This window comes from Lactuca serriola, chromosome 3 (genome assembly GCF_051521515.1).
Source record: "Lactuca serriola cultivar US96UC23 chromosome 3, Lser_US96UC23_V15, whole genome shotgun sequence".
Classification (NCBI taxonomy): domain Eukaryota; kingdom Viridiplantae; phylum Streptophyta; class Magnoliopsida; order Asterales; family Asteraceae; genus Lactuca; species Lactuca serriola.
In genome coordinates, this window is record NC_136410.1 from 35,788,903 (window position 1) to 35,810,423 (window position 21,521).

The 21,521-nt window shown below is 31.4% G+C and overlaps 1 protein-coding gene across 1 annotated transcript; it reads left to right on the forward strand.

Moving 5' to 3' along the window:
* Positions 1-19,887, forward strand: LOC145091888 (carotenoid 9,10(9',10')-cleavage dioxygenase-like). The gene is made up of 12 exons (XM_079029708.1): positions 1-174; positions 554-691; positions 10,328-10,430; positions 16,503-16,762; positions 17,279-17,458; positions 17,585-17,663; positions 17,738-17,819; positions 17,902-17,964; positions 18,429-18,567; positions 18,690-19,020; positions 19,254-19,453; positions 19,569-19,887. The coding sequence occupies exons 1-12, from the start codon at positions 19-21 to the stop codon at positions 19,674-19,676; spliced, it is 1,839 nt and encodes a 612-aa protein (XP_078885834.1). The 5' UTR covers positions 1-18; the 3' UTR covers positions 19,677-19,887.
* Positions 19,888-21,521: the final 1,634 nt, after the last annotated feature.

Below are 21,521 nucleotides of genomic sequence, written 5' to 3' on the forward strand. Positions count from 1 at the left end.
TGACAAAGTGATGAACTGATGATCAGCTTAGTCACAGAACAGATACAAGCACAGAGAGGAACAGAGATGGCAACGTCAACATGTGTACTTTCCAGCATAAAGTGTTCGACTAATAATCATCCCATCAGTTTTAATGTAGGAAACCTGAAGACTGCGCTCTCAAGTATAGTTAAGGTATTCTATATATATAAACTCAAAATTACTGAAATTCATCTTTCTATGTTATAATAATCATGCGCATCACGAACAATATATAAGTAGAATGGTAGATATATAGTCATAATTTTAGATGATGAAAGTCCATGCTTGTTGAGCATTTGAGTATGCATGGCAGCATGGTCGGTGGCTTATTATGGATTTGTACACTTCCATATATTTTCTTTCATCAATAAAGTTCTCCTTCCCAAAAAATACCCTGACAGAAGTTGAAGTACCTATGGGTTTTAATTTGTTAAATGAATGATATGGATTAACCTTTGTAAACTTGTAATAACTAATAAACGAATTTCTTAATGTGTTTATAGTTTGATATGTTTTGTTGTATGATGAGCAGCTATCAGTACAAAAGCTGGAGAACTCAACACTCAAAATTGAAGCTGGTAAAGCTATCAAGGCTGCTTCAACCGCAATGTTAAACACCCTTGTAGATTCCATCTTTGAGTTTGTGGATCAACCCATGCTTCCATATGAGGTATATATATCCACTCTTCGCATGCAAAATAAGAAATTTTATTAATTTTAACTAATTTTTTTTTTTTATTGTGGACAATACATGAGTGTTGATTATAGACTTATGTCACTTAACTGAAAATGCCTACACAAATTGCTGCAAAAAGTACCCATGATCGAAAACATACCGAACACAAATGCATATCCGGTCATAATTCAACACGAACTGGTAGCGCTCTCCAACAGTAATCCCCCCAATATAATATTGTGAATTGCAGTTTGTGTTGGCGATGTTAGTGTCACCATGTGATTTTAAGTAACTGGAACTAACATATGAGTTAAGAGTTTCATGATTTGTACTCTAATACATGTACAGGGTTGTGCGGAGTGCATGCATGTATAAGATCGAGTCAGAAGCCAGTTCGACGAATAGTCGGGGGTCCGGGGGCAGCGCCTCCGGATCCGGGGTTTCCAAAGGGGCAGCGCCCCTTTGGCGAGGGCTAGGGGCAGCGCCCCTAGCGGGGTCCAAGGGGCAGAGCCCCTGATTGAGGTCCCGCTGTAATGACAGTAAAACTAATTTTGCATGTGGGAACATAATGGAAAATTCATTTTCTTGAGGGTGATTATGGTAAAACTATCGAAACTCGTTAGTTTTTGGTAACCCTAATCCGGATTAATATTACTTGCTTCCAAAGCAAGTAATGACGGCCCAACCCTAATGAAACCCTAATCGTGTTTAGTATATAAACAACTCTTCCTTTCCGCAAGACGTACGTTTTTAGCTCTCGTTTTTCATCACAATTCACAGAACCCTTTAGCATAATAGCTTACGTTTTTTGTGCCTAGAAACGTAAGTGTCCGCTTGGATTATCCTAAGCTGAATTTCTTGTAACCCAGGCATAAGGTAGAAATATCAGTTCGAAAAGTGATATCACGATCCAAGTTGGTATCCAGATATCTACCGCAAACCCTAATATTCCCAACAGTTTGGTTATAGACAAGACAGCTATTGAAACTGCTAAATTGAACCGGTTCCAAAATGGATTTAGTATCACCACATTTAATTATTTGATTACCATTAGCTTAATCTTCGCCCGGCGTTTTTTAGCTATTTAGCAAACGTATATACCAAATTCCTTTTTGTCTAAGTTCAGTCTTTTTACTAAAATAGTGCTACTAGTGGAATTTATTATTCATCAGATGTGGCGCGGCTATTCTTATATATGTTGCTGTTAATGCCAAAATAAATAAATTAGATTTCTCTTATTTTTTTAATTACATTAACTTAATTTTGTAAAATGAAAGAAAAAACCTAATAACATAAAAAGTATTATATTTTGTTTTTTTTTAATTACATTAACTTAATTTTGTAAAATGAAATTAAAAAAAAAAACTAATAACATAAAAAGTATTATATTTTGTTATTTTCTCCGTTGTAACCACCGAATTTTGTTAAAAAGTTAATAATTTTTGGATAGAAGTTTAGTAGTGAAAATTATGATCGGTAAAGACTGATTTTAACGCATTTTTTGTTTTTTAAAAAAACTATTCAAATCTTCAAAAAATTCCATCACAAACTATTGTAATAAAAATAATTAGATTTCGGCTTTCTTTTTTTTTTTCGAATGAAAACCCATCCAATTCCGTTTCAGTTTTTTTAGTGTAAAATTTAATTTCATTTTTTTGGGTTAAAAACAATCCCACCTGCAAAAAATCACACTTTAAATAACCATGAATATTTAGCAAAAATTTATCCTAGTCAAAGCAGGTACATTATATATATATATATATATATATATATATATATATATATATATATATATATATATATATATATATATATATATATATATATATACATATATATATATATATATATATATATATATATATATATATATATATATATATAATAAAAATCCAACAAAATACCGCATTTGACATCCTTTTCTAATTTGAACAAAAGTACAAAAACATAAAAACACTAGATTTTCTTTGTTATATACTAATAAGTATGTTTGCAATACTTTTTCAAAATAAAAGGGTGAAAGAATTCTCTTTTGTGTTCATTTATTAAACAAGTCTAAAAAAATTGTTGATTTTTATATGATTCATTTATCTTTCGTGTTTCACGATAATCTTAAGGCCCATATGTCGTAAGATCGTGAAAGTAAGATTTATGGTTCATAACCTAAGACTATCTGCAACTCACACTTCATTTTGTATATCAAAATGAAAAAAAAAATGATGTAACTAGCGTTTCATTTCCAATAATACTTCATTTTTAAACCAAAAATAATTTCAATTATATTTTTTTTAACTTATAAAGATTGTCCAAAACTCTTGTATACTACTTAGCTTCTAGCAAATTTGTATTACAATTTTTATTACAATATTTTATTATATAATATCGTGTTTTAACTTTATAAAATGTCGTATATATTTCAAAAATGTATTTAAATTTTTATAAGAATTTGATACATAAACATTATTTTATTTATGATTAATTAATCTCATTTAATATATAACATCATATTACATATATTGTTTATTATATTTAAATTATAAGTAATAAATTAAAATAAACTTAGTATGTATAAATCTAATATGGGAGAGAATAAAATTGATAATCGAACATTTCATTCAATTTTGATATAAATGAATTGTGTCGTTTCATATTTATTATTATAACTCACTAGGTGTGAGACCCATGTATCACATGAGTTTATTTAAAAAAATTAATATAAAATTCAAAATATTTGAGAAGTTTGAATTTATAAAAAAAGTGAGAAAAATATTGAATTATAAAAACTAAAGTGTTTTTTTTTCTTTTAAAGTTAAAAATAAATAAATAAAGGAAATTAATGAAACTCTAGTTTATTAATTTTAAAATTAAAAGGAAAGTCTATTAATGAAATTGATATGCATTTATTATTAGATTTAAATAATATTTAACATTTAATAAAATATAAAAACCATAAAATGACAAGTGGAATAAAAATTAATTTAAAATTACCATAAAATTACATGTGGCAAATTGAAGAGAGTGTGACAAGTGGCAAAAAAAAACTTTTATTTATTAGAGTAGATTTACATCAAAATGATATAACAAATAGAATAATATCTTTTCTAATAAATGAAAGCTTTTTTTGTCACATGTTATTTTGCCATGAATTATGGCATTTTATGGTGTTTTTTAATTTAATAAAATTCACATTTCATTTTCTTGTAATTATCAATTTTATTTAAAAATGTCACCTAATTATGTATTTATGAGGATTTAAGAATACACGTTCCTTCCAAATATCAATTCCTACATTTAAGGTCATTTAAATCAATTTTTCGTTTATTTTTCTTATTCGATATTATTAGCCTAAAATTATGCTATTATTTGGCATTCAAATTCACATACATCCAATTGTTTAAAAAAAAAACTTTCCAATGTATCTATATATGTTATATGAATTTAAAATTATGCTACTAACATACTTTTTTTTATTTGTCTTAGATTTTTTTGTTCTTTATTTTCTTATTTTCCAAATAAAATTTGTTTAAACATCTTTTTGAGAATCTTTTCTAATAAATGGAAGTTTTTTTTGTCACATGTTATTTTGTCATGAATTATGACATTTTATGGTGTTTTTTAATTTAATAGAATTCACATTTCATTTTCTTGTAATTATCAATTTTATTTAAAAATGTCACCTAATTATGTATTTATGAGGATTTAAGAATACACGTTCCTTCCAAATATCAATTCCTACATTTAAGGCCATTTAAATCAATTTTTCGTTTATTTTTCTTATTCGATATTATTAGCCTAAAATTATGCTATTAATTGGCATTCAAATTCACATACATTCCATTGTTTAAAAAAAAAAAAAACTTTCCAGTATATTTATATATGTTATATAGATTTAAAATTATGCTACTAAAATACTTTTTTTTATTTGTCTTAGATTTTTTTGTTCTTTGTTTTCTTATTTTCCAAATAAAATTTGTTTAAACATCTTTTTGAGAATAATAAAATAATAGAAGTTATTAGCAAACTAAATTATTTCATTATAAATATTTTAAATAAAACATTGGTATTACTATGTATGAGTATAGTTTTTTTATATTAAAATTTATATTTTTATAGTACGAAATGATGATTGTATCATTAATCTTAAGTTAAAACACATTGTTGATGTTTTAATATTTACACTTTGATATTTAACTTTTATTTTCATCAACTTGTGTAGTATACGAGTCTTACACCTAATTAAAGATAAATAGAATGAAAACGGGATTGAGATGTCCTTATCTCCCTTCTCATTTTCAACAAATTCATTTACAATCCACATCCATTTAATGTACAATTTTGATGTAAATGAATATTATAACATCAAACGTCAAGATGGACTTAAATTTTGAGTTGTAGATTTTGGACCCTCGAGTTTTGGGTTTAATTATTTTTTGTTTATTTTAGTTGCCTAGTTACAACTTAATCTAATAATTTATATTTATAATACATTGTTATACATTAATTCATAATAAATAATCATAATATAATGTTTATTTAAAAGTGTTTTATAAATATAATATTCTTTTATTCAATAGACGACGCTTTCACAAAAATAAAAAGAAATGTAAGAAATTATGTAATGTTTATTTAAAAGTATGTTATATCTAGGGTCTATAATTATAGGGCTAAACCATTATATATATATATATATATATATATATATATATATATATATATATATATATATATATATATATATATATATATATATATATATATATATATATATATATATATATATAGGAAAAGTGAATATACCCTTAAGGGTATATAAGCTTAGGTACCCAAACTCACCATAATACGTTGTTTTGTATCATATAATACATTCTAATTGTCCAATATTCTTATAGTTTAACTTCTAACTTGATTTACTTCCAAGATTTTTGTAAATTAAACATTTATCTTTCTCTTACATAATTTTCATTTTCATCTACAATATATATAGCCTAATAGGTGTTCGGCAAAAAGATGTGATTTAAGAGAAAAATAATACGAAAATTTCAAATATCTTGAAAATAATCAACTTAGGGTTAAAGTTTAAGAACATTATAATGAATATATCAAACAAAACGAATTATTATGGTGTGTTCGGGTACCTAAGCTTATATACCCTTAAGGGTATATATTCACTTTTCCATATATATATATATATATATATATATATATATATATATATATATATATATATATATATATATATATTACCAAAATCGGGTTTGTGAGGAGTATCACTATTCATTTCAACTTTTATTTTTATCTGTGGATTGTGCTGTGGTGTCATTTTCTTTGTCTATGATTTTACCACGATTTATATTTATTTTTTCTATTTCCAAATCCAAGTTTACTAAAACCAAATCATGTTATATATTGTCAAGCATTCATTATTAAATGTAAAACAATAGTTTTTGGAAATAACCATTTAGGTTCTGGTCGTAGAAAATTTTCATATTTATAATCTTTTCCCCTCAATTAATTTTTATTTAACAGTTTTCACCCCTCATAATTTTAAAGTTAAATTATTGGTATTTTATACATTACGATTTGATCCCCTATTATATTTTAAAGTTATACTTTGACCCCTTACATATTTTTTTAATAATCTTTTTTTTATCAATTTCTTTATGATACAATTTCAAGTCTTGTTTTCGTCGGCTTACTCCTTACATAATTATTTGTATTCAAGTTTTATTTTTATATTTTTGTGCTACACTTTATATGGTTTAATCGTCTCTGTGGTATGTATAGTGTCGATCTGCATTTTTAACATACTGGGACTTCCGCAGCATCGCACGGACGGTCAAACCCTAGTTTTATACTTATTGATCATAATTGTCCACCGTTTGTTAAATCCTGAACCTTGATTTTTTTTCATCAAATAGAAAGATTTTTATTTTAAACTTCTTAGAAAAATTATGCATTCTTATTTGATTTGGATGGATTCTATAAAATTATTGTAATAAAAATAAAATAATACATGTTTGTTAAAATCTAACTAATAAAAAGAGTTTTGACAAAAAGAATTTATTAAGCATATACCTTTTAATATATTATTTAATAAAATAATATACTAGCTATATTTTATATTTTAATATAAAATATATTAAACATATACTCACAAAATCCCAAGGTGTAAGAGTATCGATCCAAGGTTGGTGCAAACTGATTTGAGGCTCGGGACAAACTTAGAAAAATAAGGTCCTTCACCACACACACACACACATGCACACACACACACACATATAAAAATAGAGATCTTAAAATTCAACATCAGCCACATATTTCTCATTTGTCACTCTAACGCTCCAGCGTACCGACAGTAACGAAATATGTATAATCATATATGATTATACATGTTTATACGTATATGCTTAATCATAAATGATTATACATATATGTGTGTTCACAAATTGAATTATCATATATGATTATTACGGTTAGTGGCAGAAGAGGTGGTGGTTGTATAAATGATGGAGGTGGTAGTGGTGGGGTCTGTTGGTGGAAGAGGTGGTGGTAGGGAAGGTAACAGAGGTGAAAGGAACGGACGGCGCTAAATAATCATTTATGATTATACCTAACTCGTCGTGCTGGTACAACGGAGGCTTAGAGCAGCATATGTGGTTGAGGTTGAACCTCAAGATCTCTATTTTATTTTGAATCTCGACGGATTCCGTTTATTGGTAAATCACAAACACCTCCTAACCATTCAAAGAATTCAACTATATATGCCTTGACTAATTTCGTAACACATTTAAACTATATATACAATACCGAACATAAATAATTTTAAGGCCTCAAACGTGACGAGGCCAGGGGTCGTCGCTCAACTCCCCCCAATTTCTACAAAATCAGTCTGGTCTGGTTCGGTCCAAATACACATCCTTAATTCATAATATATAAACTAACTTTTGGTAGGGCTTTAATGAGTTGTACCATATGCACCTAAAGTTATACGGGTCCAATGAGTACAAGAACCGGAAAACTCAGACCTAGACCCGAACCTGGACGAGACTCAACAGGTCCAGTCCAAGGTCCACCAATTTCTCTCAAACTAGTCCGGTTCGATCCAAATGTGCACCCCTAGGCGCTAGGCTAGTCCCACACTATTACTAAATTAATATGTGAGACTTATTTATAAATGTACTAATATATGTATTTCTTAATCAAATTAAAAAATTAAACATTGGGTGTTGGATGAAATAGGGTTTATGTTGGAGATCTAGATACCCATTGGATCATGTGAACACTTTACGAACTGATATTTCTACCCTATGCCTAGGTTGTAAGAAATTCAGCCTACGATAATCCAAGAGGACACCTACGATTCTAGGCATAGAATTCGTAAGCCAAATTATTAAAAGGATTCTATGTTCGTCTGAAGAAAAAGAGAGCTAATAATTTTCGTGTGTATCTTCTCAAAGAGAATACTCATTTATTTATAATAAACGAGATTAGGGTTTGCCTCTTAGGGTTGGTCATCATGGGTTGCTTTGGAAGCAAGACAGGGAAATCCGAATTTTAATAAGGATTTAGGGTTTCCAAAACTAATGAATTTCATCAGTTTTACCATAATCACCCTCAAGAATTTGAACGGGACCCTAGCCAGGGGCTCTGCCCCTTGGACCCCGCTAGGGGCGCTGCCCCTAGACCCCGCCCAAGGGACGCTGCTCCTTTGGAAACCCTGGGCCCAGGGGCGCTGCGAACCGGCTTCTAATTTGATCTTGCACATGCATGCACTCCGCACAACCCCATACATATATTAGAGTACAAATTACGAAGCCCCTTAGCTCATATGTTAGTTCCAATTACATAAAATGACATGGGGACACTAAAATCATCAACATGCATAGGAGGTACACTCACCCACACAGGGTACAACAAACAATTGAATAAATAAAGACAAAACTGTAAGATTGGTCCCTGTGGTATTCAAAAAACTTTGGATAGAGTCCAAAAAGTTTCCAACTTGCACCGAACGTCCAAAATCAAGGTTTTTCTGGGTTTTTGGTCCTTGATACACTTGAAAAGTCAATTTTACCCTTTTCATTTCTTTTTTCTATTTTATTTATTTATTTTGGTATTTAAATAATTAAAAATCAAAAATAAAATCTCTTTATCTCTCTCTCACACACACAAATATGAATATGAATCTCAAGAACACTCGTTTTTTCCTGAGTTCAAGAACAAGAGCATCACATTCACGAACCCAGAAATCATTTCTTTCAGATCTGATGAATGCCCTTCACCACCACTTGAATCAATTTCTGCTATGAAATCCAAACCTAAACTTGATCTGAAGCAATTTCTTATCTGAAACTGCTGCGCAAACTTGATCTTAAACACCAGATGAAGATATCAGGTACTGATTTGTGTGTACGTGTGGGTTTTTAAATTATTCCCTAGATGATTAGACAACCATCGAGATGATCAGAGGGGATATAGGAAAGGAGAAATAGAGGTGGCGACAGATAAGGATTCGAGAGCAAAACCAACACCCTGAATCACCCATTTCTGCCTCTGTTGGTAGTGAATGTATACCCCTGCGTCAATCTCTTTCCACAACCATGTCCCCATAACTGATTTTGGGGTGAATCAGATTTTAGAACCTCTAATTGTGAGAAAACGTGAGATTGCTTTTTAGGGTTCTTAAGAAGAAAGGGGTGAGAGTTTGACTAGAAATATGTGGAGAGAGAGAGAGAGAGAGAGAGAATGAGGGACCAATTTCACCAATGATTCTCTATTTTCAATCGACAATTCGCAAAACTAACAATACTTGATAGCGTACCTAACGACAGGAGTTGTGGTTGTGTATGTTCCTTACTTCTCAATTTATTTAAGGAATCGAAGACAAGATGGTTGTTGAATGAGACGTGTGATGCAACACTGAGGAGATAAGAATCAGACCATACACAAATGAGACGGTGAAGTGTGAGGTTTGGGACGATATCAGTGGATCGAAGGACTTGCATGGTGGCGGGACATGTATTATGGCTGGAATCGAGCAATTCCTGGATGCTGGCACCATCATAGGTGAAGAACACACATAAAATTGTTTAGAGAGAGAGAGGGGGTAGGTGAGATTTTATTTTTTATTTTTAATTATTTAAATACCAAAATAAATAAAGAAAATAGAAAAAAGAAATGAAAAGGGTAAAATCGACTTTTCAAGTGTGTCAGGACCAAAAACCCAGAAAAAACCTTGATTTTGGACCTTCGGTGCAAGTTGAAAACTTTTTAGACCCTATCCAAAGTTTTTTGAATACCACAGGGACCAATCTTACAGTTTTGTATAGAATTAGCTTTTATAAACCGTAGCATATTGCATAGTGGGAATAGGTTTTATACTAAAAATACAAATGTTTATGGGTTATTGAGGTGTCATGATGTTGTTGGTCGTAACAATGGGGCTAATCTAAACTTTTGATTAGTGTAGAGGTCCAACAATGGAGCTGATCTAAGCTTTTGATTAGTGTAAAGATAAATATTTTGTTAAACTGCCTATGCTCTTCTATCTAGGTGTCATAACTTCAATTTATTTTAAGGAAGTTATATATTTAATTAACAAGGTTCTTTGTGAAAATTATTCATTTGCAGAAAAACTTCGCACCTATTGGGGAGATTGGGGAACTTGTAAAAGTTGATTATCAAGCAGGAAAACTCCCGGAAGATTTTCCAGAGGGCATTTACATTAGAAATGGTGTTACTAGTTAACCTTTTATATATATATATATATATATATATATATATATATATATATATATATATATATATACACACACACACACACGTGTACGCACATTATTCTTAATTATTATTATTATATATAACTGTGAACAAATGAAGAAAATACTACTAGGGTTTTATTATTGAATATTAAAATAGTACAATTAAGAAGCATGGCGAACATTGGCCCAAACCAAGAAAGAGTAATCAAGGCCTTCATAAAATTGTCCGTACATGAAACATCAAATTCTTTGTAGTCATTATCACACTCTCATTGTCTCATTGCAAAGGGGTAAGTTGTGAAATATGAACACCCATATATGCAAGTAGACATCATAGCCATAAAATCTCACAAGTAGCGACAACCTTAGCTCGATACTCAAATTTTGTAGATGATCGAGAGACAACATCTTGTTTCTTACTCTTCGATGTAATCAATGAATCTCCAAGAAAAATACAATACACAATCATAGACTTGCAATCATAAACATTGATATCCCAATCAGCATCACTATAGGCACACGTCTCAAAAGAGGAAGTGGAAGGAATTACAAGAATGCGAAATTGAGTACCAAAAAGATATCTTAAAATACGTAGAACTCCTTAATGAACCATAGAAGGAGGAATGAAAAATCAGCTAACCACATTAATTGCAGGAGCAATATCAAGCCTAATGATGGTAAGATTAACCAAAATCCCAATAATTATACGATAAAGACTTGGATAAGACAAGGGAACACCATCGGTTGGTGAATATTTGGCATTACTCTTTAGAGGTGTGTCAATTGTTCTGTTATCTAAAAGTTGTGCACGTTCAAACAATTTTGAGATATACTTCGTTTGAGATAAAAGATGACCTTTTGGAGATTGTGCATCTTCAATCCTGAAGAAATAATGCAGTAAGCCCAAGACTTTCATAGCAAATTGGTAAGCCAAATCGCGATTCATGGACTCTATACCATAATAATCATCACCATTAATATCCATGTCATCAACATATAAGGAGAGAAGGATCCAACATGCACTTGTGCATCTAACAAACAAAGCAGAATCATGATAGCTAGGTTGAAACCAAGGGAAATAATTACCATATAATTTTTTTTTCAAGTTATGCACGAGGGACTTGTTTGAGACCATATAATGCTTTTTGAAGCCGAAAAAATTCACCAGGACGGTGAGCAATACCTGGTGGAGAAGACATGTATACCTCCTTATGAAGATCTACATTCAAGAATGCATTCGTGACATCCATATGATAAATATTCCATTTTCGAATAGAAGAAACAACTAGGAGAGTGCAAAACGGTAGTTATTATTTTGCAACTAGAACAAAGTCTCTTCATAATCCATACCATACTCTTGTGAATATCCTTTAGCAATAAGTCTAGCTTTATAATGTTCAGTAAACCCATTAGACTTGGTTTTGATTTTGTATACCCAATGACAACCAATCGTTCCAGGAGGGAGAGGAACCAAATCTCATGTATGAGTCTGATTAAGAGCTTCAAGTTCCTCAACCATAGCGTTCTGACAAAGAGGATCAGAGACAACCTCTTTGTAGGACATTAGTTTAGAGAGTTGGCGTATATTCCCAATAAGGGAGGCAAATTCTGGCGAGTAAGAGGAATATAGAAATTCTAGAAGCTTGGTAGACTTTTGACTACGAGTGGATCTTGATGGTGGGGGATCCTAAGTAATCGTAGGTGTAGGATCAAAAATTAGAGGGATATCTTGAGACGTAGATAGTGATGGATTATAAGCAGTAGTGGGTGTGGGATTAGAAGTTGAAGGGCTATCTGAAGTAGGAGAAACATCATCAATGTTATTGCTAAATGGATCATTAATCCAATGTTATGACTGAGTCACATTATGTGACAGAACATGAATGTTATAGAAAGGGATGTGCTCTAAAAAAGTGTCATATTGATAAAATGTACAATTTTTGACTTGTCGGGTCGTAACACTGATATCTATTTTTACTAATATCGTACCCTAAGAATACACATAGAATAGATTTTAGAGAAAACTTGTTTCATTCTCCATGAGGTCATAAAACAAAGCATGTACACCCAAATACCCACAATGAAGAATAATCAAGAAGTTTTCCATACAGTTTTTCATAAGGAGACATTCTAGAATTGTGTGCAGTGGGAATGCGATTAATAACATATGTAGCAGTAAGGACAACTTCTCCCCAAAAAGTACTAAGAACCTGAGAGGAAAAAAGAAACGATCATGCAGTTTGAACAAGGTGGCAGTGTTTTCTTCCTCCATTACCATTTTTCCGAGGAGTATCAATACATGATAATTGGTGCGTAGTTCCATCATATGCAAGCAATCAAGTAAATTCATTTGAAGTATATTCCCCTCCCAAATCACAACGGAAGCATTTTATAACAACGGAGTGTTAAGTATTGACTAGGGATCTAAATTCACTATATATGGAGAAAAAGTTAGACATGCCCTTCATAAAATAAACCCATGTATAATGAGTGTAATTGTCTACTAAGGAAACATAGTAAGTGGATCCTCCTTTAGAGGAAACTGGAGAGGGACCCCACACATCAGAATGCACAAAATCAAATGGAGCAACAGAGCAAGTGACACTTATGTTAAACATTAGAGCAGATAATTTTGCCAATTTGCATCCACAAAAGTCAAAAATATCATGACCAAAAGCACCAATAGAGACAAAAAAAATTTGTAAATGTGAAGCTGGCAAATATTCTAAACGTGAATGTCAAAGATATAAGTCAGAAGACAGATTACTCAAATGAAAAGAAGATAAATAAATACTACTGCTAGTGACATAAGATACTTTGAGTTGATCCAAGACATATACTTCTCCTAATATACGGTCAGTCCCAATCAACCTCTGAGTGAGAATCAAGAACACAAGAAAGAGAATCTAGAAAAAGAAAACTCAATAACCGGATTTAAACAATTGGTTATCTGAAGCAAGATTTAAATCAAGTGTAGGAATATAATACACATCATTAAGAGATATATGATGAGTGACTATAAAACCAACACCTACTATTGGTATAGGTGTAGCACTAATAGACATAGTTGAAAGTGATGATCCATAGGACAAAGAAACAAAGGATGAATACAAAAGTGGCATATAATGAGATGCACCAGAATCCAAGATCCATAGAGATGAATGAAAACATTAAGTACTGGATGAGGAAACACCTAAATAAGATATGAATGCAAACATGGTTGCATAATTTGAAAGCAAGGAACTGTTTAAACCGCTTAAGAACTTGAGGAACTAACGTAGAAGATGACGTGGTGGTAGTATGGACATTAGTTTCTACTATATACTGAAATGATCTAGATGATCGATCTTATTGTTGCTTGTCCCTTTTCAGTAACAATGGGAATTAAGACTTCTAATGGTTCTTTAATGTGCACTAAGCACATTCATCAAAAGCAATTTTCCAAATTGGTCTATTCTTTAGAGCTATATTGGCAGTAAACAATCAAACAATAATCAGAAACCAACAATAGACAAACAAATCAAACTCCCGAAACCAATAATGAACATCAACATTCAAGAGAACAACGAAACCTCGTAATTGACAAATACCGACAATAATTAACAAACTAAACTTTAAATAGTAACCAATGACAAAAAAATTGAACAAAAAATCATGGCGTAAACATAATAATCACGGCAAGAAATCGACGAAAAAGGGTATTTCATGGCGCATAATACAAAAATTGGCACGAAAAACAACAAAACAACGACAATCAAAACCCTTAAATGATAAAATCGAACAAAACAATCCGAGAGAAATACATAAACATATCAAAAAATCATACCTAAGATCGCCAAAAATTTTGTGGAATGGCACAACTTCATGTACATTTTGCCCCTAACAATCATAAATGACGAATCGAATATAGCTCTGATACCATGTGAACTAATAAACAACATACTGCTAGAGTTTCATTATTGAATAGTAAAATAGTATAATTACAAAGAAAGGGAAAGACACACACACACACACACACACATATATATATATATATATGTGTGTGTGTGTGTGTGTGTGTGTGTGTCTTTTCTTTTGATTGTAATTATACTCTTTTATGATTTAATAATGAAACCCTAGCGGTATTATGTACACACACACACACTAATTCAGCTAAACCTAACTAATGGGCTAACATTGGCCCAAACTAAGAAATGGCCCCGTAAACTTATTAGGCTAACAATAACATCATCGTAGAAAACATCATGCGTTCAAAAATGTTATTTGGCGTTATGTTGTTTACGTCGACCAGAAAAAGTTTCCCGACTACACAAATAAATTTGACTAGAGGTAGGTTGGTGGAGTAGGGAAAGGATTATTTTTACGCCACAAGTTAGACAATGGATGTGTGAGGTAGGTTGGTAGTCATTGGAAAGAAGAGGAAGCAAGGGGCAGACCAACACAATCAAAGCGTGACTGATGAAACATGTAGTTGGTTAGGAGGTCATAACGAGTGGGGGTAGTTGGCAAAGTAATGGCATGTAAAGGGGTAAGCAGGTGGGATGTGGGGATATTTATGGGGACTTATGATTATTATACCATTAAAATTGTTTTGAGTGATGGAAAATAGTTTTTTCATCATCTTATAACTCTATTACTTATGAGAGAACATTTAACCATATTATCTTACATAAGATCAGTAGATGCATGCCACGAAATTAATCAATTATACTTTTGCCATATATTATGATTAAGGACTACGATAAGCTCACGAAACATAATCACACGAAAATTAAAGATGCACAGAAAAATAAAAATAAAAAACAGAAGAATGTAATGTAGTTCACTCCATCATAGAAATCGAGCTATGTGTTTTGGATGAACTAGAGAGGTTTTATTAATAATACCCGTCACACATGCTTACGACATAAGGGTTAAATTTATACAAGTGACTATTTTTACATAAGTAACTTGACCTAAATTTTGTTGGGGAATACGCCTAATAAAGTTCGCCTACACATGTGGCCTATTGCATGGGCACTGCAACAATACATTGTAGTCACTTATACTACAGTTTGAGTCACCAACACTAAAGTACTTGCATTAAAACTATGCATCATAATGTTTAGACTACAACCATACTACAACCATATACTATAGTGATTCCTTACATACATACTCTATAGTTTCCCCTACAATGTTACTCTACATCCGTGGAATTTAAACGAGAGCCCGTTCTAAGTCTCTATAGTGCCAATGACTTCAAAGGGAAGATCAAACTCCATAAATTAATAATATCATTCTTGGAGGCTGATAAACCAATGTGTTTCCATCCAAGCTCACTATGCATCCCCTATCCATCTCTAGTTTGTTCATTCTTTACGAGGATTGGGAAGATCGGTTGAATCCATACATAATTGTCGGCACTACCTTGGTAAACATGTTTGCTAGATTCTTTGTATCAAGGATCTTCTTCAAATTGAGAGTACCATTGGTTATCAATTCCATGATAAAGTGATACCTCATATCAATGTGTTTAATTTAGTTATGAAACACCTATTTCTCCAAAGTAAACTACACTTTAGTTATCATAATGCATGACATAGTCTTCTTGTTTCATGTCCAATTATAAACTTTTTCAACTATATAATCTCTTTAGAATATTCTAAAATTCCCATATACTCATTATAGTTGATAAACCAACACTCTTCTAAACTTTGGACTTCGAACTAACGACTTTAACCATAATGGTAAATACATAACATGTTGTGCCTTTCCTCGAATCTGCACAAGCTCCTAGACATGCATCAACGAAAACTTGTAAGAATGCATTTTAATCCTATCTTTTATATCGTGGTATCTTTTTCAAGACCAAATTCAGGTCACACAACAAGTCAACAACATTACCTAAAACTATCCAATTACATGTTTCTTAAACTAAATAAAGACGAACTTTTCCTATTTACCTTATATGTTTATTGTTTATGAATTTTTATTCTCTAATCCCTATATTTTTGAGTCTACACCTTTAACACATAATCATATGATATTGAAACTGGATTCAGGTTCAAATCCCCTATTTGGAGGTTTAAAATTTGCATTATCGGTGTTCGGCAAAACAGACAGCATATGGGTCGAAGGCGAAGGGATGCTTCATGCTCTACATTTCACTAAAGATGCGGAAGGAAATTGGATCTTTTACTACAAAAATAAATATGTGGAAACAGAAACATATAAGATGGAATCGCAAAGAAAGAAACCCGCTTTTCTTCCTGTAACAGAAGGAGATGCTCCAGCTGCATTAGCTGGATCACTTTTCAATGTGGTAAGATTTCCAATTTTTATTAAATGGAATCTCCATCATCTCCAAAAAAACTAATAGCTAACCATAACCAATGCAATTACGTACCATTTAACCAAGTTTAATGGGAATTTTTTGTTTAGTGACTATACACCCAATGACCTAAACCATAATGAATGAGGGTTCTACCATGACATGTATCTTAGTAATAAGATACTTAGCACAACATTTTTCCAGCAAAAACATAATTACAAGAAGATTTTGAAAAATATGACAAAAAACAATTAGTAATAAGATACTTAGCACAAGATTTTTCTAGCAAAAACATAATTACAAGAAGATTTTGAAAAATATGACAAAAAACAATCATGATAAGAACTTAAATGTAAATGTATTCCTTAAGCCTATAAGATTACGGATGTAATATTTGACTTGGCGTTGCAGTTGACAAACATTACATAAGTATATTACAAGTAAAACGTTAAACTACAATCATCACACCATTGTTTATCTACTTACTTTATTGTCTGACTTTGACAGTTAAGATTTGGTCATGTCAACAAAATTATGAGCAACACCAATGTTTTTGAGCACGGTGGAAAACACTATTCTATCTCCGAGGACTATTTGCCACAAGAGATTGATCTTATTAGCCTTGAAACTTATAATAGTTGGAACCCCGGTGGAAGTTGGTCTCGACCTTTCACATCACACCCAAAGGTTAGTATATTGGTGCATGATGCTTTATTTTAGCTTTCGACATAATCAACACATAATGGGTCTAATGATTTCAACATTACACTCTTTAAAAGACATGATCACATAAAATTGATTTTTTTTATGTAGAAAGCACCAGGAACCGGGGAACTGGTTATAGTAGGGTTTAAGCCATCAAAACCATATTGTTTTGTGGGTGTCATTTCAGGTACTTTAGCAAATAACTAATGATGTATAGCGCTTGGATTATTTATTCTTTTTCTAATAACTTCATATTAATAGTCGATGGAAAAGAACTTGTTCACATATTGAATCTACAACTAGACCATTGCTCACTTTTTCATGAAGTAGGTGTCACAAAGAGGTGAGTTTCCTCAGTTCTTATTTGTAATTTTGGTTGCATAAATATGACATAATTAAATGCATTTGTTCCGTGTGATGGTCAGGTACAACATACTGGTTGATTCTATGTTTACATTAAGCCCAAAGAGGGTAATGAAAGGAGGCCAGTAAGTACCATTGTGAATATATTTTGTGATGAAAAGTCTTGAAGGAATACTTGGATTGACTACGCTAAATTTAAAGCAGAGCAAAATCAATGAAAGAAAAAGAAAATCAGAGAACACACTTACTCTTATTGGGTTATATTTTGGTCTAAAAAAACAAAATACAGACTCTTTTAACTGATAAATACAATATACATGTCCTACATCAAGGGAAATGAAAACTACATGAGGAAACTAAAAAGATAATGATTAATATACTTTTTCAGACCTAAACCACTATCTGTTGGGCTCAACTCGTCAACTTTGGCTTGCTTCTTTCTATTTTCATTTGGGATTAGCTCCAACAACATTTCCACTTATATGCACAAGAATTTGGCACTCTCAAACACACATCCACTTTTTTATGAAGAAATATTAAAAAAATGTTATGAGAAAAAGGAAACATAAAACTTGGTTATTGGTGTTAGGTTATTTAAGTACGAAAGGGGGAGAGATGCAAGGATTGCAGTGATTCCTCGGTATGGTGATGTAGACTCAATTAAGTGGTTTCATATAGAACCTTGTGTTACTTATCACCTAATTAATTGTTTTGAAGATGGGGATGAGGTGCTTATTTTATATTCATGTTATGGTGCCATTAAATTCGCCAATTATTAGTTTCAATAGAAAATATTCAAATTCTTCTCGACACTAACATGATATACAAATTGATTTGTACCACAAAATAGGTTGTTGTAAGAGGATGTAAAGCTAACGCATCCATTCTTCCAGGACCTGATTGGGGAGAGGATAAATTTGAGTGGTTCTCTAGAGGATTTAATTTTAAATATGTTGACAAAAATGATGGGCATGATCATAATACAGAAACAGAACATGGAATGTTGTTTACTAATGTTAGGGAATGGAGATTGAACATGAAGACCATGGAGGTAAAGGAGAGAAATGTAACTGGAACAAAATACTCAATGGACTTCCCAATGATCAATGCAGATTTTACAGGTCTTAACCATAAATATGGATACACCCAGGTTATTGATTCTGTTGCAAGCTCTAACTCAGGTAACTAATTTACAGTTCTCTTACAATTAGCATGGATCATAATCATATTATTAGTTAAAAAAAATATCTCTCTGAAAAACTCTGATCTAAAATGAGTAGACTGGGATCCTGAAAACGTTCAATTTCCCCTCCATTAACGCAATACTGATAATCCATAGAACCACCCACAAATGCAATATTTAAGCTTGAAACCTGCTACAGGTTTGTAAACAAGGAATAAAAATATGTTTCAGGGAGAACCAAATATGGAGGACTAGCAAAATTATGCTTTGGAGAAATGGATGGTGAAGGAAATGTAAAGATGGAGTATCATTGGTTACCAAAAAACAACTTTTGCACAGGATCTACTTTCGTGTCTAAGCCAAAGGCTATAGAGGAAGATGATGGTTGGATTGTTACATTTGCTCATGATGAAGAAAATGACATTTCTTATGTACGTACCATCAAATATCATCCACTACCCTTATGTTACAAGATATCTCAGTATAAATAAACATATGAATTGATGATGTTATCTGTTGATATGTGTTTTTCCTTTGAGGTCACAGGTAATAGTAGTTGATGCTAAAAACCTTGGGCATGAACCTATAGCAAAAATAAACCTTCCTCAACGGGTACCATATGGTCATCATGGATTTTTCTTTTCATCAACATAAACTAGGACTGGAATCTATCAAAGGCATTGGAAGTTATTCTATGAACTTCTCTAAAGGTAGCGGATGATCATGATTAGTACGTACTAGCAATAAAACATTCATTTTGTATATTCTTATAACATATTGAACTATTTACTTTTGATCTTGTGTGATACCAATTTTTATTTGGTGGAATTTATGTATTATGCCCTATTGGTCTTTCTGCTTTAAAGAGGAAGCCTACATATTTCATTTTCTATGATTTATGGTCTCATCTTTCTCTAGCAATTCTAATAAGGCTTTAAGATTGGTTCGTTAGTATCCTTTAACTTTTTTTTGGGAAAGAAAGATTGGTGAGGCGGTATCTTTCATTTCTAGTGTAACTTAATTTGTGCTCTAAAGGTAATATGTAGTATATAGTATGTAACATGTTTATGTGTTTGTGTTTGTTAGTGATAACAAAATCATTGTGATTTATTTTTTACTTGGTGTATTTGTTTATTTTTGTTGCACAACAATTGTTCGATTAAATACCTATATGAAACATTAGTTAGTTATACACGTTTTTTTTAATCTGATTGAGCCATTTATATGTTTTGCTATCAAGATTATTGTGTTTTGGATACATAATTTGATATCTCATGCTTGGTTTAGTTTGCTTGGATGAGATTAATCAAACATGGAGCCCCATCTTTGTGAAAGGTAAGTTTAATCTTTTTAATGTTTAATAAACCTTCATATGAAAAATAAACGAAAATTAAATTTATTTTTTACTTTACTTCGTTTTTATTAATCAAGTCTTGCATTATTTAGGCATGGTTCATGTTTTGTTCACAAAATAGTAACATTAAGTTGTTTCTTTGAGAGTTATTGAGTTCACTTTACATGATTTGAGTTATGAAGACATGAAGGATGGTTTCTGAAACCATAGTGAAATGCCGGAAGTTATTTATTTGGGTTGTGATTCTTTTTGTTTGAATATTTAACAAAGGAAAATGGTCTTCTTAAGGACTGTCACATCCTCTAGTTATTAAGTTGTTTGATCATCTCATAGATGTGTGGATGCCCAAATCTTTTCTTTCGTTATTTATATACATTGATGAAGTCTTTTTGGTGAAATATGTATTCTTATGCTTTTAGAGGTGTTAACCTTGAATCCTTATCACCGAATCATTAGGTAGACTGCCTAGGAAAGACGTTAATAACTTGATTTCCATCTAATTTGTGGATATTATTAAATGGACTGTCGTCTTCTTTTGCAGATAGTAAAACAAATATTATTGTTTAACAGATAAGTCAAACAAATGTTATTGTGATATTCCATTATAAGATGTTTAAGTCGATACAATATATATCTTTATTGCAGTGGTTGGAAATCGATTGGAGAGTATACAAATGGACGTGGATTTAAAATCAATTAGTCCCTGATTAACGGGATTATATATGGAAAATCAATTGAAGAGTATACAAATGAACGAGGGTAAACATATGTCAAGGAGTAGAGTTTAGGCGGGAAAACTCATCTCACGATTAACCACAAGGCAATATGTATCCAATTTATCCTTCTTTATTATATTTTTACTAGATAGTATAAATCATATATAGGGAATGTTATGTCTTTTTCTAACTCCTTATAGAATATGATTTCTCTGATTTAAAGTAGAGGCTATAGTGGATACAAACATATATATATATATATATATATATATATATATATATATATATATATATATATATATATATACCTCTTCTAATAAAAGAATCCTTTTTAAGCCACATGACATCTTTCTACATCATGTTTATGCCACGTGGCATTTTTATATGTCATTTTTCAATTCCCGCTCACCCCAAACTTTTTCGATCCCG